We start from the raw sequence: 24458 nt of genomic DNA on the forward strand, positions 1-24458 counted from the left end.
CAGTTCTATCTTATATATGGAAACTCTTATAACAATCTACACTAAGGAAGCCACTTACCTCGACTGCGCGATCCAAAATTAGACTAAGCTCAGTTTGCCTCCTACGAACGAGATTTTCCTCGTTCCTTGGGCAGCAGATATCCAACCATCAATGATCGTCGTCGTCGTCTGATCATCAAATGCATCAACAACGTCAATCCGGTCTTTTGCCGCGGTTTTCTTACGGAACTCTCCTCTGATGAACTCCATCATCTTCAGCAGATCCAACAACCTTGGTCCTGCTTCCTGCTGGCCCATTCTAGCACAGACATCTAGCACCACAACTAGGTGTATGGGGGCTGCATTGCTACGACGTACCGATGGTGGCGCTTTTACACGAATCATTGCTGTGAATTTTGATGAATAGTTCGTCTCGTTTGATTCGACTAGGACCCAGGGCAGATAGAGCGAACCACTTACTCTGACCTGCGTGTGAAATTAATATATAGTTAGCTTAATTTTTCATCAAGAACATCACCGTCATCTAGCTAGTTTGGTAGTATCAATTAGCTTTCTTTGGATAGATGTACAAATAGTGTTAGCTCTTCTATTCCATCCGTCCCAAATTATAAGTCGTTTTGGCTTTTCGAGATATATCGATTTTACTATCTATCTAGACATAGCATATATCTAGGTGTATAGCAAAAGCTATGTACCTAGAAAAACCAAAACGACTTATAATTTAAAACGGATGGAGTATATATATATAGAAATTTTTTACAATAATTGGGAAAAAATTCGATGGCTGACATCGACCGAGAGCGGCCAATCCGACGGCAACAAAGGTAGGAGGCAACGGGAGGCAATGGGACGGAGGCAACAAGAGGCGATTGTTGTGTCTATGATCGGTGGGCCATATGCGCAAAAATCGCCTTCCATTGCCTCCGCAAATGTGGGGATTAGGGCTGGGCGGTAATTTCATTCTCGTAGTTTTTTTTCTTGATAAAGGGTAAAACGGTAACTCTATAAATGTAAAAATAATGTTTTGAGTAATATAGTTAGGATGGATAATACAATTAGTATAGTTAGTTAAATGAATATGTCGTTTACTTCTAGGGTTTCACCGCCGCTGTCCTACGAGCCGCCGCCGCCGCCGATGGGAGGAGGCCGGGCGCAGGGCAACGGGTCACCCCTACCCCCTCGTTCCTCCTCGCCGTCATCCGCTCGGGCGTCGCCCTCCTCCTCGCCGTACTCCGCTCGGGCGTCGCCCTCCTCCTCGCCGTACTCCGCTCGGGCGCCGCCCTCAGCGTTCGTCCATGGTGGAGCAAGAGGAGGCAGGAGAGGATGGGGGCCATGAAACCTAGATCCAAGCGCGCCATGAGGAGGAGGCGCCGGCGCCGACACTGACGCTAGTGCTGGCATGCTGCACACGACTAGGGGCAGGTTCGGCGTCACGCGCCTCGCGCTGGCGCCGCCGGCGCTGCTGGCCATCGTGCGCACCGCCGAGGAAGCGAACGCGGGCACTCCGCCACCCACGTGGCCACGCTCTTGGCGGTGAACTGCGGCGGCGCGTCCCTCGCGGCTGACCTCATTGCGCGCTTCTCGCGCACTTTACCCGGCGTAGGCGTTACCCAGGTTGGTTTCTCGCTGCTGCAAGTTCATGTCTTTTGATTCTTAGTTCAGAGAATATCGTAACTACTAGAGTAGTTCATACAAATCACTTGCAATTGTGTGTTCATCATAGCATACAGTGCTTGTTTTCAATTGGCAAAAGGGGTATGGTCTTACAGGATTGATGGTTTTCGTATACTAGGTTAGAAACTGTCAAGTATGCTCTCTTTAGTTAGTCTATTGGAGCAGACATGTTCGCCTACACAAGGAAGATTCATCACATTGCACAGCACCTCTCGCTTCCGTCTCTGAAGACACATGAGACATTTCCTACTCTCCTCATTGTCAACATTCAGGTAATTTAGTAGGTCGTAAAGGGTTCTTAATCATTGCTTTTTAACTACTGATTGTTAATTGGTTAGTTCTGGCTTCTGAGCTTGACAAGTTTACTTGTTTGTGCAGTTGCCCACCTATCCTGCTACAGTGTTTGGCGATAACGACGTTGATGGGATAAGCCTAGTTCTGTATTTCAAGTTATCTGACAGCTTTGACAAGGAGATTTCTCCTCAATTGCAGGATAGCATCAAGGTAGATTTCTCTTGTATAGTTGTATAGATAAAGCACCTCTAGGCAAAGTTTCTGACTGACTAGTTATGCAGAGGCTTATGAATGAGGAAACCAAAAAGGTGAAGGGATTCCCAGTAGACAGCATTGTGCCATACACAGAGAGGCTGAAGATCCTGGCTGGTTTGGCAAACCATGAAGACCTGCAGCTGAGCACGGCAGAGAGGAAGCTTGTGCAGACCTACAATCAGAAGCCTGTTCTATCTCGCCCACAACACAAATTCTACAAGGTAACTGACTGCATTTGCTCTCTAGTTTATAGACAAACAAGTGTTGAAATAGTAAAATGTGTTTTCAGTTCTGACTGAAACATAAAAAATGTGTGTGTTTTCATTGATAATGTAGGGTCCAAATTACTTTGAGATCGATCTCGATGTCCATCGGTTCAGCTTCATATCGCGGAAAGGGCTCGAGACCTTCTGGGAGCGGCTCAAGCATGGCGTTCTTGATCTTGGTCTAACTATTCAGGTACTTAATTTTCTTCTGCTCCTGGCTAAAAAGTGACCGCTTGATTTGTTTCAAAAAGAAAGAAAAAGAAAAGTGACCCCTTGACTGAATGTCTGTAACTTAGCCATGGTCTGATACTGGTTGCAGGCACAAAAGGCTGAGGAGTTGCCAGAGCATGTCTTGTGCTGCATGAGGCTGAACAAGATCGACTTCGCCGACAACGGGCAGATACCGACGCTGATAACTGCAGCTGATGAGTAAATCTGTCATGTTACTGTAGGGCACTAACTTTCAGGAAAAGCAAAAGAGAGTGTGGTTTGTAGATGTTCTTGTTGAGATGCTGTTGTATAGATCGGCAGATAGTTGTAGGAACTAACTCAAGTTTGTGAGCTAAGAAACACTGCACACAGATTTGTGTAAATACTTGTTGATCATTGCCCCAAAAGAGGAGGAAAAAAAAAAGATATTGCAGCAATCTGCATTCTGAACTCTGAAGATGTATATATATGTCTCTGTTTTCTTTTCATTTTTGAAATTAACGAAATACATGTCTGTGTTTTCAGTTCATGATTACTAATGGTTCAGTTACATCACCACACGAGTTCTTTCCTTGTTCCTTCGATTCTTCAGCTAGAAATTTTCTCATGAGAAAAACAAAAAAATGTGAAAGGACAAGAAATAAATAAAGATAAAACAAATGTACATACCATGCAGCACAAGCACATGTTTAGCCGAAATCAACATGTCAGCTCCTCTACAACAGTTGAAATCTCATCAAATAACAATTAGCCAGCAGAAACACCTACCCAAAAGAATCAATGATCCAGCCTCTATTATTCACACCCAGGAAAGCCACACTCCACAGAGGCCAATGGCCAATCATTCATTTCCCGGCTAGAACTCCTGGTTCAGCTGCCGAGCCCCCCAATTCTCCTGAAACGCCCCACTTCCACTAGTCGTGTTCGCAGATGGAGGGGCCGGATCAGCAGAAGAGCCGCCCGCGGAGGCTTTGTTGCCCCGTCCTGGCAGGTCGTGGTTGTGGCGGCCTGTGTACGTCGTCAGGACGCACCTGGGGTCGGTGGACGCCCTCTCGATCTGCTTGCGCACGTTGCAATTGTCGGCGATGCACTTGTAGTAGCTCCTGCACATCATTGAGCAGAGCAGTGAGCATGCACTGAGCACCATCACAAATTCACCTCGGCCGCTGGTTGCCCTTGACCACCTTCTGCCCGTACTTGCGCCACCGGTAGCCGTCATCCAGGAGATCCACCTCGCTCGTCGCGGGTGCACTTGTAGTAGTTCCGCGGCGACTAGGCGTCCTTGAGCTGCTTCTGCCCGTACTTTAAGCTCCTTTTCCGCTTAAAAAGTCATTAAGCAGAACGCTTTGAGGCCACACAAAAAATTCACAGAAAGTAAAGTGCAGCAATTTCATATTGGCGATGAGGAATGAACTCATCTAGGAAACTAGGACCCGGGATCAGAGTATTATTATGCACTTTGTTATTGTAATATACTCACAGCATCTTCTGCAGCAACACAAAGTACAACAATCGAAATGTTCCTGAGCCTCATCCTCTACTGTTAAGAATACATTTATCTCTCGTTTGGACGCAATACAAGGTTGGTCTCACGCGCAAAGTACAGGAAAAAAGACAAGTGAGCACCCCTTCACACTGTGCACAAAAGTGATGATCATCTGTCACCAAGCTTTTGCCCGTCTTGATTTCTTATTCACTTCAAGAGAGAAGATATCCTCATCTCCTCCTGGATGACGAAGAAGCCGCAACAATTATACCACCAGCAACACGACCCACAACTCCAAAGGCGCCTGTGATGATAGCCATGCCAATCATACCATCTGCATTTAACCATCAAATAAGCCGTTAGCCCAAGTTAGACAAACCATAAACAGTGCATTGGAATGACTAGAGGTTTGCTCTATTGTTCTTTTCTAATATTTGAAACATGGATACATGGTAGATAACTTTATTAAGACATGATGTCTTGATCCCTACTGCTTTTCAGGGTCCATGGCTGACAGCAGTGGTTGGGGAGGTGAGGTCTCAGATTTGGGGATATATGTGAAACTTATCTCTTGATCAATACAATTGATATTTACATTAGGACATGGAGAATTACTGGACACCAGCCCTATTTGCTTCCGCTTATAACAGATTCTCGGTGAAAAAAAAACGAGAATCCCACCAAATGCCTTGATTATCTCAGCTTCTGCTCACCACCGATTCAGAACTTTGAACTAGCAAAATCGAGAATCGAAAAACATCCCTGCATTACGGCGATTTCAAACAGACAGGGCCATCATGTTGGCATTATAGTAGCACATGATAAGCTATTGGCCATTCATTTTCCTAACTTGGTAGTGGACATTATAGTAGGAGATGCAAAATCCATGGGCATCCATTTTATCATTTTCCTACACTGAAAATGGAAAGCATAAATATTATACCAACCTCAGTAAGACTGATTTTCAATTAAGGGTTGTGTCATCGTGTAAGTATGGAATCTGTCAAAAATAATACATGCCAAAAATAATACATGTCAAATGAAGTGGGTTGTGTAGTACAAATTACATGCAGCCGTGCAAGAAGATACCTGGTGGTCTGACACGTCCTCCTCATCACTCCAGTCCTGACACCCATTCAAGCATCTACGGATCTCATGGCTCCAGCAGTTGCAGCACCACGCCAACAGGTCGTCGATGCCACCGACAGGATTTAGGCACGGAGAGACATTGTTCTTGCAGTTGCAGCACAGATACTTATTGCATCGGCCGTCGTCAGGGCAGAATTCATGATTGCACACCTGAAATATAATGGATCATATAAAAGAGCCAATGCATCTATCCCTCGTGGAACCAGACCAAACACTCATTAGCACTTGAAAAAAAAAATTGCATAGAAATATGCATGCATGAGCTATGGACTGGATTGCATAGAAACAAACAGGCATAGGTGTTTCCAATTCAACTACAAACAGATCTCTAAAAATTCGTCGTTCCACAGACATACCTCGTTGGGTGACCTGGGCCTTTTGATACGAAGATCACATCCTCCGTTCACGCAAGCATTGCGACGACCGCGATTCCAGTTCCAGCAGTTGCAGCAGCTGAAGCCGTCTCTCCCTCTCGGGGAGAGGCATGGAGAGACTCCGTTCACGCAGTTCACGCAGTCAGGGGCCAAGCACCTTTCGGCGCTCTTCTTCAGAGCCGTGGATTTTCCCGTCTTCATCTTCTTCTCAGCCGATGATTTTCCTGGATTCATCTCTAGACGGCGTGGATGTGGCCGGTGACGCGGTGAAGGTGGAGATCAGCGGCGGCGGCGCGTCGAGCTCCGGCCGGCGGCGGGCTAGGGCTAGGGCTAAGGCTATGGCTCCGAGCGGCCCCTTTAGGGTTCTAAGGTGGCGGCGTGGTGCTCTGGGCATACTGTTTATAGGGGCGGGCGCGGGGAACCTCGGAGGCCACGATCGAGGGGATCGGGTGGCGGTGGCTAATCCCGGTTGATGCGGCGCGGCGGGGCACGTTCGATGGAGGGGAGGGGTAGTGGGTTTTGGCCCAGAGGCATATCGCCGGGAGTTGGGGAGAAGTTGCCGCTCTGTGTCCGTCTCCAGGGAAGGAGGCGACATGGTGCGTGGAGCCGCTGACATGCGGGCCCTGCAGGTCAGCGATAGGGGCGCGGGCAAAGGGCGCTGGGCCACGTCGCCTATTGTTGCGGGGCTGGCCTGTTGTTGCTGAGGGCTGCGGTTGGTTTGCGTGGCCGGGTAGTGGGCTGTGGCCCAGAACTAAAATAGAGGGGAGTGCGAGAGCGGTGGAGAAGGAAGTCAGCTACATGCCTGGTTTAGTCCCACCTCGCTTGCATATCAATCAAAAGCACAGCTTAAAAGCGCAGGCAAACTAGCCAGTTCGAACACCTGTACTACACTGCCTATGCTCTTGAACGTCTGTTACCTATGCTAATTGGGCCGGCGCGGCCTGGTTGGGCTCCCTTCGAGGTCGAGCTTGACCTAGCCGTTGCTGGCCCTTAGCACCAATTTTTTTTTTCAAACCATCCATTTTGCAATTGAAGTCCCTCTTGAAAACCTTTTTTTCAGACCTTTTATTTTGTAATTGAATTTTTTTTGTATCTTCCAGTACTGATTTGTAATATAAAGCCGGACCTTAAAATAAAGAAACTCGGATTCACACATAAAAAACACGTGGATAGAGTGATCGGTTCAACCTATAAGTGCACTCGGATGACACATAAGAGTGATCGGTTCACTTCCTATCATGTTAGGTTAACGGTCTATCTGTCCACTGATCAAACGAGCCGTGAGAATGTAGGTTCAGTACTTGTCATCCTACGAGCACTAGTCTAGCTACTCAGAGGACACATGAGAGTGATCGGTTGACTTTGTTATCGTGCTATTAGCCTGTTAGTCCACTCGGATGACACGTGATAGTGACGGATTAGTTTGTATCATGTTAAGGCTAGTGGTTCACTCTGTCGAGACATGAGAGTGATTGATTCACTTCCATTCACTTTAGGCCTTTTACTCCACTTAGTCAGTACGTGCAAACTACAATACTTTGTTATCGTGCTATTAGCCTGTTAGTCCACTCGGATGACACGTGATAGTGACGGATTAGTTTGTATCATGTTAAGGCTAGTGGTTCACTCTGTCGAGACATGAGAGTGATTGATTCACTTCCATTCACTTTAGGCCTTTTACTCCACTTAGTCAGTACGTGCAAACTACAATGGTTTGCAATTGAAGTCCCTCTTGAAAACCTTTTTTTTCAAACCATTTATTTTGTAATTGATTTTTTTTTGTATCTTCCAGTATTGATTTGTAATATAAAGACGGACCTTAAAATAAAGAAACTCGGATTCACACATAAAAAACACGTGGATAGAGTGATCGGTTCAACCTATAAGTGCACTCGGATGACACATAAGAGTGATCGGTTCATTTCCTATCATGTTAGGTTAACAGTCTATCAGTCCACTGATCAAACGAGCCACGAGAATGTAGGTTCAGTACTTGTCGTCCTACGAGCACTAGTCTAGCTACTCAGAGGAGACATGAGAGTGATCGGTTGACTTTGTTATCGTGCTATTAGCCTGTTAGTCCACTCGGATGACACGTGATAGTGACGGATTAGTTTGTATCATGTTAAGGCTAGTGGTTCACTCTGTCGAGACATGAGAGTGATTGATTCACTTCCATTCACTTTAGGCCTTTTACTCCACTTAGTCAGTACGTGCAAACTACAATGGTTTGCAATTGAAGTCCCTCTTGAAAACCTTTTTTTTCAAACCATTTATTTTGTAATTGATTTTTTTTTGTATCTTCCAGTATTGATTTGTAATATAAAGCCGGACCTTAAAATAAAGAAACTCGGATTCACACATAAAAAACATGGATAGAGTGATCGGTTCAACCTATAAGTGCACTCGGATGACACATAAGAGTGATCGGTTCACTTCCTATCATGTTAGGTTAACGGTCTATCAGTCCACTGATCAAACAAGCCACGAGAATGTAGGTTCAGTACTTGTCGTCCTACGAGCACTAGTCTAGCTACTCAGAGGAGACATAAGAGTGATCGGTTGACTTTGTTATCGTGCTATTAGCCTGTTAGTCCACTCGGACGACACGTGATAGTGACGGATTAGTTTGTATCATGTTAAGGCTAGTGGTTCACTCTGTCAAGACATGAGAGTGATTGATTCACTTCCATTCACTTTAGGCCTTTTACTCCACTCAGTCATTACGTGCAAACTACAATGGTTTGCAAAAAAAAATCAATGGTTTGCAACAAAAAAAATTGGTGCCATGGGCCAGCGACAGCTAGGTCAGGTTCAACCACAAATAGGGCCCTACCAGGCCGCGCCGGCCCAATTAGCCCGGTATATACCTGACTCCCCGGTCGAGCCCGAGCACGCGGCCCAAGGCCCACTATGCCCTCGCGCCCAGTTGCGCCGCTCGGCTGCCAAACACGGGGGTAACTGGAAACGAGGTTTGAAGCCACGATCTCCGCGCGTAATTATAGGATCGTAGCCGCCACGTTCCCGGCGTAGTTGCTCTTTCTCTACATCCTTGATTTCTGTCTCGATTTCTCCGGCGAACAACGACAACATCACCTGGAATCGGCACTGGCACCATGGACACGGCAGGAGATGGAGAGCAGTCCCCACGTACTCCGATCAACATGGGTACAGGTGAATGATACATCCCTCCTTCAGTTTAATTAGCACAGGGTTTTTGTACGGGGAATTATTTTGCGTCTTTAGGTGTGCATCTTGGCATTCTTTTGCGTCATGAGCTGTGGATCTTGGCATTCTTTTGTATGGGTATGCGTTGATGGTGAGGTACGACCCGGTCCGCTCCAGGAACTCGATCATGGGCTTCATCACCGATTGCGCGATGTCGTCCCGGAACCTGCCCGCGGACGGCGGCCAGGACTCCTTGAGCGCGGTGAACGCGGTCGGCGTCGACACCTTCACGGCTGTCTAGGCCAAGCTTCACGAGCGCGTCGTGCACGTTGGCCATGGCCGGGACGAGCTGCCCGCTCAGGTTCTTGGCCTCCTCGAACACCTCATTCCCCCACGGCCACGCCGTGGATCCGCGTCGCGGGGTAGTACGCCGCCACGTTTCTCTGCACCCACCGTGCCGCAGTCGACGGGTCCACGGCCGTAGCTGCATCGCCGGGTAGTACACTGCCACGTTTCTTGCACCACCGAAGCCGTGTCAGGCAGGTCATTCCCCAACCGGCCGTAGCTCACGCCCACCACGCCGGCATCTACATTGTACACAGTAAAAAACAGTTAGCATAGCACTAGATTGGACCTGGAAAAATAAACAGCAGTCTGAGCTAAACGCGGTTACCTGCAGGGGATATACTTTCTTTTTCTCTTAACAGGAGGGGTCAGCACGCTGCTTTGGGAAATAACATTAGGAACATCACCATGAGTCCTGCTCTAGGAACGCACACCTCCAGCAGCATCTCCAATTATTTTAGTCTTCTTTTGTGGCCTTCCCTCCTCTAGTACCTGCAAGTTCTAATAGGTTATTAAGCATGAAATTTTTTCAGTTTACAACATAAGCAATGGTTCAGTTCACATCACTTTGATAGTATATTGGTACTTGCCTCTTTGCCTTTCTCCATAATGCTTCTCTCCATAATCAGTACAAAATTAAAAAAATGCCTGCATCAGTACAAAATTGTAAGAGTAGCCGGTAGCCACCTTGCCTTGTCTTAGTTTCAAATCTTATGAGAGGTCAGAATGAAGCTTATACTAAAAGATTTCTTATGCACAAAATCTGATGCAGATGGCAATCATAGAAGGAGTACTACCACAGGGAAGCGACATCTGACCAGCAACAAGGTAATCTCAGTATCCAGTTTTAGTTCTTGTGTATGTTGCCTATTCATTTTTACCAACTTATCATCACCAACTGGCTGCTGCAGAAAGTTGATATGCATGTAACACACTCGCCTACGAGACTATTTAACGTCATAGCAGCCTTAAAGGCATCGCAACCACACATTAACGCTATTGAGGCTATGGGATTTGGTGGTCTGATTAAAATGCCAAATATTAGTCTCAGGAAAGGCATGATACAGGACATTGCAGACACATACCAAGTCAGCAACCGAGGATTCAATTTATGTGGTCAAGTAGTTACTATTCATCCAGATGATGTCCAAAATATAATGGCACTCCGGATTACAGGCATTGATGTAGATGAATATATAAATAAAAAAATGAAGAGTAAAGATGGAAGTAGGCAGAGTGAATTATTCAATAGGTATGCCAATGATAAACACAAGCTCGACCTAACATGGCTGGAAAAGATGCTTGATAAAGAACGACCTGCGGATGATGACTTTAAAAGAGGCTTCATCTTGTTCACGATTGGTTGCATCCTAGCATCACCTACAGGGAACGACATCCATTGGAGCTATATAGAAGTTGTTCGAGATGTCTCAAAGATTCCGCAATTCAATTGGGGTCAATTTACTCTAAACCACTTGTTCAACTCATGCCTTAGTTACAAGAATAAGAAAGAAAGAACCATAAAGGGAAATTTGGTTCTGCTACAGGTCTGTTCTATATGGTACGATCAAAACCTATAAACATTGTTTATTTTTGGTCTTACATATTTTCTTCGTTTTGTTTATAGTGTTGGTACTGGGAGCGCGTCAGAGTGCCCAGCCATTATCAGATCGACTACACCAAAAGGACATACCAACCACCGCTGATGGTGTTTTGGGATAAACAGAATGCCGAACGTCGAACGACTGCTTATAATAATGATGGGATATATGGAGGAACTGTAAGTTTCCAACCATAGCACCATTATGGGGCTATTCTTACGCATACAATTAATCTAACTATCTAGATTGTTTGCAGCTTCATGTGCCCCTTGTTTCGCACACCACCCAACAAAAAAAAGAAGCAACAGAAGCACCAATGTCACAAGCGCGACAAGCAAAATGTGCACACGACAGTCAAAGCAACCAAGAAGTAAGTATGACATCTTTTTATGAGTTGTACATCACTTGTGTGCTTATTCATTTTTTCCTATTTTGGTAGGTGCAAAGCCTTCAGCCTACCCCAACTTGTTTGGGACTTAAAGGCTTTGTTGTTGTTCTTGTTGTGGTAGGTGCAAAGCCTTCCACATTGGAAGAGAGAAACCAAAATGGAGCTTGCAATAGAGGTGGAAAGCAAATTTCTTGATATGAGCTACAAACTTGATCGGCAATTTGTGGAACAGAAGGAGTTTGCTAAATTTGCAATCGACAGAAGCCTGGAAGATAGGATCAGTAAGCTCGAAGCTAAGGTAGAGGATTATCATGAACGAATGAGTACAGAGATCCAGGTAACCAGCGTGGTAGTACTCATTTTAGTTACTCCCATGCTTCAATCTCTAACAATGTCTCGAAAAGCAGGAAATCCGAAAGCTAGTGCAGATTCTAATTGAGCAAACTACTTGTACAACTGCACATATTCAGCCACATATGCCTTCCTCTGCACAAGTTCACCCACACATGCCTACGTCTGCACATTTTCAGGTATTGCATCTTCACAAAGTTCAGTTATCACTAGTTCCTGTCTGATGCTCGAATTGATACTTTCGAATCTAACAAAACAACACCAATTGCAGGAACCGCCGCTCAAACGTTTCCACCAGGCGCAGGATAGAATAAACGCTGAACCACCCACTGCAAGAAATGATACGATGGAAAATACCATGGAGCAGCAAGGCGACCCCCCTACAACGCATATCAAACCAAGAGAGCCAATTATCAACCAAGATTACGCTACCGCTCCAATTGACTTAGAAGCTGCCTTGTTCGTAATACAAAGTTACGAGGACGCTCGGGTTGAAGACATAGATGGCATTATTCTTACAGCAGGACAACTTCGCCAAAATGTCTCAGAGGAATTTATAACAGACGAGGTGATATTGTTTCAGATCCATGTCGTCAGTGTAAACATGTGCACACCTACTATGTACTAACTCAACCCTTTGCAGGTCATAAATGCCTATGTCCATTTGAGCAATGTTGGGACTGATTCAGCCTCATTTATAACAACGTTCGAGGTCCAAAGGTTGGTAGACTCAAATTGGAAGCAAGGCGATACTTTCAAGAAGGAAATTTCTGAGAAATGTAAAGGAAGGCATTTGGTACGTAATATTGATTTTGTTTTGTCACATTTTCTGGGTTGCTATCTCGTGATTTACTATGAATTTTGGAAACGTCACCTGTTTGGATTCAATTCATGCATTTAATAGTTTGTCAATACTTAACTTTCCAGGTATTCGTGCCAATGCATATTAACGGCAACCATTGGGGTCTCTTGGTGCTAAACTTTATAAAGAAAGAGGTACAGATCCTTGAATCTCTAGGAACACGAGACGAAGACCTAGAGAAGGCATTGGTAAGTACAGATCCTCTGCGCATCATGTACCAACTATTGTGTGTACATCTCTAAAAACATGTTCCCTATAGGTGAAAGCCATACAGTCTTGCATCGACTTTTCTGTCAACAATGACTTGGTTAAATTTGAAAAACCATTTAACTTGCGCGACTGGGAAATAGTTCCCTATGTGGAAGGCATACCGAGACAAGAAAACAGGTACTCTTTTTCCTTTTGTATATTAATGTTGTAATTCAGTTACTAATGTTTATGCTACGTTGCAGTTTTTCATGTGCTGCGTTTGTAATACAATATATTCTGGCATGGGATGGAGAAAAAATGGCTCATGATTTCACAAGTGTGAGTCTTAGAATTATTGTGAATTCCAAATTTGTACAGAATGAAATGAAAACTGCTATGTGACGACATGCACTACATTTCTCTTGTACAGGAGGCAATGGAGAGTTTTTGCTACAAGATATGCACGAGGCTGCTACATTCTGATCGCAATAAAAATCGCTTGGAATCATACAAAAAACCTATCACGGTATATGCTTTTATTGCATTTTGAAATCTTTCGGCTGAGACAGCTTGTTACAGACAGCACAAAATAATCGGGTTTAACATTTTCTGTTGATGATACTTAGAAGGAAGCGTACTTGGCGGCAAATCCGGATGAACGAGAGGGGAATGGACAGGATGAAGATGCAGACGATGTTCAGATAATACCGCCACCAATGGGAACTGCAACCACCGCTGCGGCTAGCAACAAAGGAACTCCAGCATCCTCTGCGCCGCCCAGCATGAAAGAAAGCAATGCAAGGAAAGAAGGGGAAGCAAATACAGTATCGGGATCGGTAATAACGAAAAGAGGACGAGGACGACCACGAAAGATTCAGGATGAAGAAAATTCAGCAACAGGAGGATCTGCAAAAGTTACAGGAGCTGCAACTAGGAAAGGAGGACGACCCCCAAAGAGAAATGTTGACACTGCTCCTCGTACTGTCGTAGATGATTTCCGTATCGAATCTATCACTAAGCGAATTAAACGGAATACGCATCCAGGAAAATATCTAACCAGCCCATATAAGCCTAGTTAGAACTATGTGCTGTCTATTTTGTAATATGTAATAAGGTTCAGTTCCGCACCAAGCATGGCTATAAATTTGCCGATGACTCACCTTCAGACACGGTGCTTGATGTCTGTCTATGTGCACTACAAATTGTAGTGTACCTACAACATATGAGCGGATTGGATATAGAAGGGAGCTTCTGTGTTTGCATCATGGCATGTGACATTTGATTTGTGGATTATTAGAGGGAACTGAAACCACATGTCTTATCAAGACATACACAAACAGTTACTACTAACTACTTCCAAAATCAGGCACAATACCAAACAGTTACTACTAACTACTTCCAAAATCAAGACATACACAACCAAACAGTTTTACCCATGAAAAATATCAGTGAACTCACCAATGCCCTTGATGTCAAGAGCTCCAGACGCCACCTCCGGCTCCGGGGAAGATCTCGCGGTGGCACAGCTCCCCACGACCAGCGCCGGATTCGCCCAGCTCGTCGACTCCAGAGCTCGATTCGCCCGCTTCGGGGCCCCGTTGATTCGCCTGCATGAGCTCGGATTGGAGGTGGTGCTTCTGATTACCGCTGGTCGGAGGCGGAGGCACGAGGGCATGTGGGTTTCTCTAGTGTGGATACGGGGCTGCGTGGGCGTCAGGTTCATCATTGGGGAGGCGGCGGCGGCGCGCACCAGGGCAGGGAAGGGGACGCAGCCCCACGGGGCGAAGGCGAGGAGCAGCGGTGGCGAAGCAGCATAGCAGGAGGAGGGGACGGCAGGAGGGCCTCTGCGATGGCGGCAGCCTGGGCCTGGCAGCCAGCGGGCGTGGGATCTGGGAAGTGCATCTAAGGGGGGGCGGTGGACGCGGGGAGGGAGAAGCTCGGTCGCGCCGGCGATGGCGGATCAGACGAGGGCGTCTAGCTTGGTCAACTGAGGAAAGGGATTTCGGACAAGGTAATGACCACCCGGCCCCACGTGGCAGTGGAAAGGAGAGAGGGAGGGCTGCGGTTGGTTTGCTGGGCCGGGTAGTGGGCTGTGGCCCAGAACGAAAATAGAGGGGACTGCAAGAGCGGTGGAGAAGGAAACAGCTACATGCCTGGTTTAGTCCCACCTCGCTTGCATATCAATCAAAAGCACAGCTTAAAAGCGCAGGCAATCTAGCCAGTTCGAACACCTGTACTACACTGCCTATGCTCTTAAACGCTTGTTACCTGTGCTAATTGGGCCGGCGCGGCCTGGTTGGGCTCCCTTGGAGGTGGAGCCTACTGGTTGGGCTCCCTTGGAGGTCGAGCCTGACCTAGCCGTTGCTGGCCCATAGCACCAAATGTTTTTTTCAAACCATCCATTTTGCAATTGAATTCCCTCTTGAAAACCTTTTTTTTCAGACCATTTATTTTGTAATTGATTTTTTTTGTATCTTCCCGTACTGATTTGTAATATAAAGCCGGACCTTAAAATAAAGAAACTCGGATTCACACATAAAAAACACGTGGATAGAGTGATCGGTTCAACCTATAAGTGCACTCGGATGACACATAAGAGTGATCGGTCATACCCTCTCAAAGCTGCGTTGACCGTAGGACGTCGAATTTCTATTTTGGGTTGTCAATAGTTTTCATTGAAAAAATAATTGATCTTATGAATTTACTAAAATTTTCCAATATTTAGTTAGAGGTTTAGTATTTCAAATTGTGCAAAATGGGAACTTTAAATAAATTTAAAAATTTTAAATTGAGGGATGTTGCATTCATGCCTTTGCATAAATTTTTATTGCTGTGAAAATTGAATTTATAAAATTCGACATAACTTCGAATCAAATTTTTGATGTATTTATAAAATAAATAGAGTTTTTAAAAGTTTATTTCAAAATCAAGTTCAAAGCTGTATTTCAAAACTCAGAAATGTTAGGAATATTTCAAAACCTGATTCATCAGAAGCCCTTTCCCTCACTTGGGCCGAAGCCCAGCAGGCAGCAGCCCATCAGCAATAGCAGGCCCAGCACCCTGTGCCCGCGCCCCTGCCGCTGACCTGCGGGGCCCGCGTGTCAGCGGGTCCACGCACAGTGTCGCCTCCTTCCCTGGAGACGGACACAGAGCGGTTCTCCTCTACTCCCCTCTATTTTGCCTCTGGGCCAAAGCCCACTACCCCTCCCCTCCTTCGAACGTGCCCCGCCGCGCCGCATCAACCGGGCGTAGCCACCGCCGCCCCATCCCCTCGAACGTGCCCCCCGAGGTTCCCCGTGCCCGCCCCTTATAAAGAGTAGGCTCAGAGCTCCGCGCCGCCACTTTTCATCCCTAAAGGGACCGCCAGGAGACCTAGCCCTAGCCCGCGCGCCGCCATAGCCGCTGCCAGGAGGTCGACCCGCCGCCGCCGCCGCTGATCTCCGCCTTCACCGCGTCGCTGGCCACGAGAACCCTTCCACGACCTTCATTGCGAGGTGAGCAATCTCCAACTTACGTATTAGCCTTTCCTGCAAGTACATATTGGTCTGTTGACTATAGGAAGTGATCACCATAATGTAGCACGAAATTAACCTATGTTCTAAGATCACCAGGACATATTTTTCCTATTCAAGCCTGTAATTTTCGGATTTGCAACAAGCAAATCTGGTTAAATGGCTCCCCTATGCTTCTTGTATTTTTTTTTCAGTTTTAGTTTCACTATTTTAAGAACTAGAAAATTATAAGGGTGAAAGAACTGACACATCAAATGATGCTGATAGCGTCAGATAATAACTACCTGGAAGAACAGATGTTGCATCAGAAAATATAAATGCTGGGTCAAAGGGGCAATCATAATTCACCTGACAAAACAAAAACTGCCGCAAAAGGGTCCAGGTTACATCAGCAACTTTGTGGATGGTATGGCTCAAGTATAAAATCTGTAGACAGAAGTTCCGTGGCAGCTGAATGAACATACATGCGACAGTTGAAATGTCAAATACATACCATCCCTATAGCCAAAAGCCAACCAAAGGCCCTGTAGCTCTCCAACAAAGTTTTCTACAACTATATAACTGATCTGACAAGATTGACATTAAAATGTCAATTCAAGGTTACAACAGCAGCTTTGCAGATAGTATACATGAGGTAACTGAAACTTCAATGGACAGATATCATGCATTCAGCACTGGAATATCATGCCTGTAAGAATGAAAGCTACATACAGCCAGACTTAGTGTCTAGGTGTTCGTAGGGCACCTCTTCAGTTTTGATCAGTCAGATGCATAAGGTTTCTGTCAATCAAAATACAAGAGCTTCCACAATTAAGTTAGATGTACTACTACCATGCAGCACTAGCTGTACGCAATAGTAATCATAACTCCTTTTTCTCCTGAAATCTGTAACTTCCAGATTTCTAAGGTTTTTGACTAAGGTGCCGTATACAAACAAATGGTCTGATTAAAAGGCTAAACAACGCTTCCTGTAATTTTCTAATTTTTTGTTAAATATTTCAAAACTCCAGAGATGTTATAGACTTATAGGTGAAAGGACGTAAAATGAGCTGACACTATAGAAAAACAGTTAAGAACGTCAGAATAATTGCAACCTGGACTGATTACATGTTGAATCACTAAATATGAGTGCTGGGTCACAGAGGCAAGAATCATGCCACATGAAGGAGTCATGTTTTCCTTCTTCCAGGGTGAAGATCCCTCCACCGGGTTAGACTGTTCCGGAGCCGGAGGAAGGATATGCGGTGGTCTTTCGGGACTTCTTCACCTGCGGCCTCCGGTTTCCTTACATTCCCTTCCTTCACCGGGTGTTGGAGACCTTCAATGTTCAGCTCCATCATCTGACTCCCACTGCTTTCCTGACACTTAGCAAATTTTGCTGGGCGTGCATCTCTTACGGTGCCGAGCCGGATGTGGACACCTTTTGCACGTACTATGAACTACAGAAGCAGCCGAAGAAGAAGAAGGAGGTGCGAGATGGCAAGGAGGTGGAAGTGACCTATCAGTACGGTAGTTGCACTTTCATGTCTAAGAGGAACCAAGGCGTGGACTGCCTAGAGATCTCTTTTTGCCAGAAGGGCAAGTGGGACCGCGGCTGGCTCGAGCAATGGTTCTACGTGAAGACTTATGGGGTCCGCAGCACAACCGAGGATGGCGAGGAAGTCTCGGAGTATCCACTGACTTATCGGATGGAGGAGATGGCGCCACACACGCGCGTGGATCCGCCGGAGGAGGTGTCTCCGACGCGGGAGGCCTGTGATCAGGCTTTTGCGGCAGCGTGCCGCTACTCTGGTGGTCGTGATCTGGTGGAGGAGATCATGGCCTCCAACTATTGGCCCTTGAGCAAAAACAACCCAGCTTTTTAGCTGGAACAGGTCAAGGTTCCCGTTTTTGGGCCGGAGGCCGGGATTCCGTTCCCCCGCTTCGGTCGGTCTTTGGGGGAGGGGGTGACGGAGGACGGTTTCGTCTCCGAAGTCGAGGAGGCCGCCATAGGATTGGTTGGCAAGATTTCCGAGCGTGAGTACACGTCTCGGATGGCCGTGGCAGGCACCATGCCGCGGCTCAATCGAGTTTTTGAGGAGGTCGGTATCATATACCGGGAGCGCGAGGTTCCTGCTGAGGTCCTGGCCTCGATTGAAAAGAAGAAGAAGAAGGCCTACGCAAAGAAAGTTACAGCGGAGGCCGAGTACAAAAAGAGGAAGGGCACCGTCGTATCTCGGGCGCCTATGAAAAAAAAAGAAAAGCGGAGCCCCGCTGATCACGCCGGCCTTGTCTTCCGCTGGCAGTGCGGGCGCTGCCTCCGCCAGCAGCGAAGACGTTGAGAGCTCCTCCGCCCCATCAGCGGACGCTCGAGTTGCGAGCGGAGGGGATCGCGGCTCTCCCGTAGCTCCGGTGTGCCCGACGAGCGGGGCGGTGAGCGGTGCCGGGCGTCTGGAGACCGGCGTTGTCCTAGCGCGCTCCTCGCATGGTGCTACGAGCGTCGACGAACGGCCGGAGGATAGCGCCGCCGAGCCTATGCCCGACGTTCTTGGCGGGTTGTGCTCGAGCTCTGAAGAGGACACGGAGGCCATCCTACGGTGTGTTCCTTCGCCCTCTGCCACTGTTGCGCTTTCGCCCGTACCTGCGGCCGATGTAGGGCGGCTGGAGGCCGCTCTTGCTGAGGAGGCTCCGGCGGCTCAGCCTTCTTCGAGCCCTCCGCCCACCGGGCCGCTGGCTGAGGAAGTCCGCCCCTTTGGGCCTTCGCCACATGATATGGCGAAGACTTCTGCTCAGAGGGCGCGGCAAGCTGCTCTGCCTGGGCTCTTTATGAGTAAGCTCGTTTGGTGCACATCCTTATGTTTATTGTCTTCGCCCAGTTCATTCCTTTGCGTGTTGTGCTAAGTGCCAATACTATGCACCTGCTGCTTTGCAGGTGATGTCATGGCTGGACTTCTCACCCCAGAGGAGCGAGCAGCTGCCGCTGGTGCTAGGTTCGGTCCGGGGCAACCGAGGCTGACGGCGCCGGGTCCGAGTAAGTAAAAATGTTTTCATTTTGATCATCATCTGGTCTGTTTGTGATCTGCCCTCCGACCTAAGCTGTTGTTGTGTTTTTTTACGTAGGCTCCTCCGACACTTCTATCTCAGGTTGGGAGGAGTGTTATCTTACCGTTCTTGGAGACGTCGGAGGTGGTCTTTGGCTGTTGGTGCGTTTAACGTGAGATTTGCTTTTCTCACCTCATCGTTTCTTGTTTGTTTGTTCTTCTTTGAACAGATCGCTTCAAACAGCGTTTGAGGGATATGGATTTCTTCCAGCTTCTTCGCGTTCACCTAGAACACCAGAGCCTGGTGCGCCTCCGGCGGTTTTGCCCCTTTCGTTCTTTTATTATTTTTTGTGTACGCTCGTTTCTAGACTTGTTCTTGATTCCGCTGTTGATCGCTTTGGGTTTTTTTGTCGCAGGGGTATCACACGGGCGTTGTTATGGAAGAGCGATGCACCTGCGAGGTCTCCGATCGTGACGCCGCGATCGAAGCGCTCAAGGTGGAAATCGAGCGCCTAGAAGGTGAAAAAGGGGGTCTGTCGGACTCTCTCACAGCTCTCCGCCTGTCTCTGATGGAGAAGGAGCGAGAAAAGGATGGCTTGAGGGTCAATCTTGCCAAGGCCCGGGAGGCGAAGGTTTTGTCCGCCGAGCAGGCTCGTAGGGCGAATGAGCTGGCCGAGGGTCTCCGATGAGAGCTTGGCTCCGAGAAGGAGTCCGCAGCAGCGGTGAGGGAGCAACTTTCTCTGACGATGAGGCGTTTGGACTCGGTCAAAGGAGTCCTTGCTACGACCGTTGGTCACTACCGGGCCACCGTCGCCAAGCTTGGAGGCGAGACCTCCGCTCCTTCGGAAGAAGACAGCGTGTACGCCCTCGCTTCCTGGCTAAAGCGTCATCTTGCGAAGCTCCTTGGTCTGATCAACGGTTGCACGGACTATGGGGCACTAGCGGGAGTGGCGAACTATGCCAAACTTTTGGCACGCGGCGGGTGTACGCACACTGAAAGTATTCCGGAGGGGGCGCTGCCTGGTCCGGAGGAGCTCCGTGAGACCTCTCTTGGTTTGCGAAAAACCTTGAGAAATTTCATTAGGCACTTTTGGGCTCCATTCGGGAGATCTGCTGCCCGGAAACTGGCGGAGGACAAGAGGGCGAAGGTACTTATAGTTTTTGTAGTCGCCCTTTTTCTCCTTTTTTCGTTGCTTTTGCCCCTGACATTCTAGCCTACGTTGCAGGATGCGCAGAAGGGTCTTGCGGGCAGGCCCCCATCGGTTCCGCGCTCGGCGACTGCGGTTGGTGCCTCCGCCGCTGGTGGCGCTCCGGGGGGATCTACGATCGGCGGAGTCGGTGGTCGGAGGCCGTAGGCGCCGTGCCCGCCCACCGCTGATGCGAGCTTCGCTCCAGGGACTTCCGCCGCGGCTGATGCGCCGGAGGTCTAGGCTCTTTGTAGCATTTAGCTGTTCTAGCGTGTACCTCGCAATCCAACTGGGCTTTTGTGAATAAGGTTTATTTTGTTCTGAATGGTTTTGTGCAAAATTTTAACCTTGCGCAGGTTCTGAATCAGGAGCCTGCGCAAGACGTTGCTCCTTTGACTCTCTACAACGACGGTATTTATGTGAGCGGAGAGCTTTGGGAGTATTGGCGTTCGGCCTTCCCCCGCAGCATTGCGCACGATGTATTTGAGTCGGTTAGGTTTGACATAGACGACGAGCGCGCGGGGTTTACTCGCGCGCTCGCTTGGCGCGGACCTTCGCCACAGTAGTTAGGATTTTATTTCAAGTTGGTGTCCTGTAAGAATGTTTCTCGACGCTTTATGGAATGCAAGACAGGTTCACTTTCTTGATTGTTTGTGCGGTGGCTTGAGCCCGTCATGGTAGTTTACATATCTCGTCTAGTCCCAAGCTCGCGCACCGTTGTCCTATGCTTGGGTGATCGAGCGCGATACAGAGGTGGTGGCTAGGACCTTCGCCCCATTTTTTCTCATTCTCTGTGTTTTCTTGATGGCCGGGGCGGAAGTCTCCGCAGCTTTTCGACCGGCGGAGGCGTACTTGAAGTCCGCCTGGCGAGGTTTGCTGATTCGTCGTTTGATCCGGCTGGGGTTTTGGCGCAGCTTGTGCAGACGGCGGAGACTCTAGATATTTCTTTAGCTAGGTGTTTTAGCTGTCTGGAGGCGTGGGTCTCCGATGCTGCACACCCGTGGGACAAGGTTGATCTTTGGAGATGGCAGGTTAGGTCTCCGGCGTCAGGGGGATGTTACGAGTTTTTGTGCGATATCCCCCTGCTCCCGTAGGCCTTTGCTGTTCATCACCGTGCCATGGGCCCTCTCTCTTTTCCCACTGTCTCCGACTGTCTACCGTTGCCTCCGATTTTACAAGTTTTCGTACAATATCTACGGCCGATTTGGATATCTAAGGAGACCCCTACCTCCATGGCTATTGCTTTTGCTTTTGCCTGCACTTTGCCTTGCTCCCCCCTTGCGCTCTTGCGCCTTATGCTGACTGAGTTTCTCAAAGGCACGGGGGGAATCTGTTTTTATAATGGGGGGGGGCTTTCGGGCGTTAACATTTTTGTACGTTGTTAGGTGGAACGTATCTTGGCTTTAATGGCCTGTATGTTGCCTGAATTAATCGTTCTTCTTGAGATCTTTGAAGTAAAGAGGCCTAGCGCCGCAGTGGTGGCAGTGTTTTGTCAGGCACTTTCTGTTTTTCCTATTTCGGATAGCGGAGACCTTTTTCCTAGTTCTAGCGCCACAATTTTGTTTCCCCTGATGCTAGGTCTTTTTTTTAAGGTCGGAGGCCTGTTCCACCGAGGTTGTTGCCTTGATGCCTGACTTCGGTCAGGTCTTTGTCAATGGTCGGAGGTCTTTTTGGCCGAAGATTTTTGCCTTGATGCCTGACTTTGGTCAGGTTTTTGTCAAGGGTCGGAGGCCTTTTTGGCCAAAGATTTTTGCCTTGATGCCTGACTTTGGTCAGGTGTTTGTCAAGGGTCGGAGGCCTTTTTGGCCAAGGAGTTTTGCCTTGATGCCTGACTTTGGTCAGGTCTTTGTCAAGGGTCGGAGGCCTTTTTGGCCAAGGATTTTTGCCTTGATGCCTGACTTTGGTCAGGTCTTTGTCAAGGGTCGGAGGCCTTTTTGGCCATAGAGGTCGTTTCAAATTGCCCTTGCCTATGGCTAGAGCTTTGAAAGGACCTGTGTTTTTTGTTTACCGAATATTGCGGCGCCAGAGCTGGCCGCTTTCGGTTTTGGGTTCTTTGTGGCGTTCTTTTGGGGAATTACCTCTTTATACTTGTAGAGGATTTTTACATTGAGCCTGCCTCGTTAAAAACCTCACCTCCATTTGGAGTTCCCCTGTGAGGAAAAGAGTGCAGGCTCTTTTACATTTTGTTTTGAATGAAGTAAAAAAAACTAAGGTAATTGCATGTAGGGGCCTCCGCTTATATTTTGCGGAGGTTGCCCTTTGGTACATTGCCTAGATGTAGTATCTGCGAAGGCTGTCGATATTCCATGTGTGGGTTGTCGTGACACCTTCGCTGTCGGTCAAGTGGAAAGAACCAGGTCGGCCTGCTGCCGTTGCTGTGTATGGGCCTTCCCATTTCGGTTGCAACTTACCGACAAGTTGTGCGTTTGGTTTTCTCCTGAGTACGAGGTCTCCGTGTTTTATGTCTTTCCTTACCACCTGAGAGTCTCTCCATTTCTTGGTTTGTGACTGATATTTTGCAATGTTGTCGACTGCTTCCAGTCTGGTGGCTTCTATTGTTTCTTTTGCATATTCTTCATCTTGCAACATCAGCTGACTTGTTGTGCGGAGGCTTTCATGCTTTATTTCTTCTGGCATCATGGCCTCTTCTCCATAAAGCAGTTTGAATGGTGTAAATCCTATTGTTCTTGAGACGGATGTATTGTGTGACCAAATAACTCTAGGTAATTCATCTATCCATTTTCCTTTGCGTAGGCCCAACAGTGTCTTTGATATTGCTGAAAAGACTATTCTGTTTGCTCTTTCCACTGCTCCATTGGACTCTGGGTGGTATACAGAGGCGAAGGCTAATTTTGTCCCTATGCTTTTGCAGAATTCTTTGAAGTTCTCTGAATCGAATTGTTTTCCATTGTCTACTGTCAAGATCCTTGGTACACCGAATCTGCAAACGATGTTCTGCCAGAAGAACTTTCTGATAGTTTCTGAGGTTATCTTCGCCAGCGGCTTTGCCTCTATCCATCTTGTGAAATATTCCACTGCCACTACTGTGAATCTGTTTCCTCCTTGGGATGGAGGTAATTGGCCGACCAGGTCCATCCCCCATCTTTGCAGCGGCCATATCGGAGGTATAAGCTGGGTCTCCGACGATGGTTTTGACTATCCTGGAGAGAAAGTTTGGCATGCTTTGCATGTTCTGACTATCTGCTCTGCGTCTTGTATGTGTGTTGGCCAATAAAAGCCTTGCCTTATTGCCTTTGCTGATAAAGCTCTAGAGCCAATGTGCGACCCACAAATTCCTGAGTGTATTTCTTGAAGCAATTCTATGCCTTCGCTCTACGATATGCATTTGAGGAGAGGCTAGACTACTCCTTTCTTGTACAGTACGCCATTTATGATTGTGTAATTTCTTGCCATGGCCTGTATTCTTGCTGCTTTTGGTTCATCTTCTTCAGTTGTTTTGCCTTCTAGGAATTCTATTATCACCTTTCTCCAATCTTCATTTTGCAGGTGTAGTATGGGTTTTGGTGCCTTGGATGTCTCCGTAGTTGCTGGAGCCTTCAAGATCTGGTAAAAAGTGTTTGGAGGCAGTGGCAGGTTGTTTGCCGCAGCCTTTGCCAATTCATCTGCCTCTGCATTTTCTGATCTTGGGATGTGCTTGAGGGTGAAACCCTCGAATCTCCGCTCCAAATTTCTGACAACGGATAGGTATTTGATGAGTTCTGGCTCTCTTGCTGTGTATTCTTTCTCTACTTGGCCAGTGACCACTTGAGAATCTGTTTTGACTGTCAATGTTTTTGCCCCTAGGGCCTTTGCTTTGCTCAGCACTAGGATCATGCCTTCGTATTCTGCTATGTTGTTTGTTGATTTGAACTCTAGCCTTGCTGCGTATTTCAGTCTGACGCTGGAAGGTGCCGTTAGGACAGCGGAGGCTCCTACTCCGGCTTGGCCCTAGGCTCCATCCATGAATGCTATCCAGCCTTGAGCTGTTGGTTGCGTCTTGGGCTCTATTGGAGGTGTCCAATCTGCTACAAAATCAGCTAATGCTTGTGATTTGATTGTTGTTCTGGGGACATATGAGATTCCAAACTGTGATAGCTATGTAGCCCATTTGCCTATTCTGCCGGAGG

The 24458-nt window shown here is 47.5% G+C and overlaps 1 protein-coding gene across 2 annotated transcripts; it reads left to right on the forward strand.

Moving 5' to 3' along the window:
* The first annotated feature begins 744 nt into the window (after window positions 1–744).
* Window positions 745–3141, forward strand: LOC136509428 (uncharacterized). Of its 2 annotated transcripts, XM_066504230.1 has the most exons (6): window positions 745–1614; window positions 1793–1946; window positions 2053–2178; window positions 2250–2444; window positions 2560–2682; window positions 2809–3141. In XM_066504230.1, the coding sequence occupies exons 2-6, from the start codon at window positions 1842–1844 to the stop codon at window positions 2920–2922; spliced, it is 663 nt and encodes a 220-aa protein (XP_066360327.1). In that variant the 5' UTR covers window positions 745–1614; window positions 1793–1841; the 3' UTR covers window positions 2923–3141. The 2 variants fall into 2 exon arrangements, with proteins under 2 accessions (XP_066360327.1, XP_066360328.1); XM_066504231.1 differs by having other exon boundaries at window positions 745–1946.
* The last annotated feature ends 21317 nt before the right edge of the window (window positions 3142–24458 follow it).

This window comes from Miscanthus floridulus, chromosome 15 (genome assembly GCF_019320115.1).
Source record: "Miscanthus floridulus cultivar M001 chromosome 15, ASM1932011v1, whole genome shotgun sequence".
NCBI classification, from domain to species: Eukaryota; Viridiplantae; Streptophyta; class Magnoliopsida; order Poales; family Poaceae; genus Miscanthus; species Miscanthus floridulus.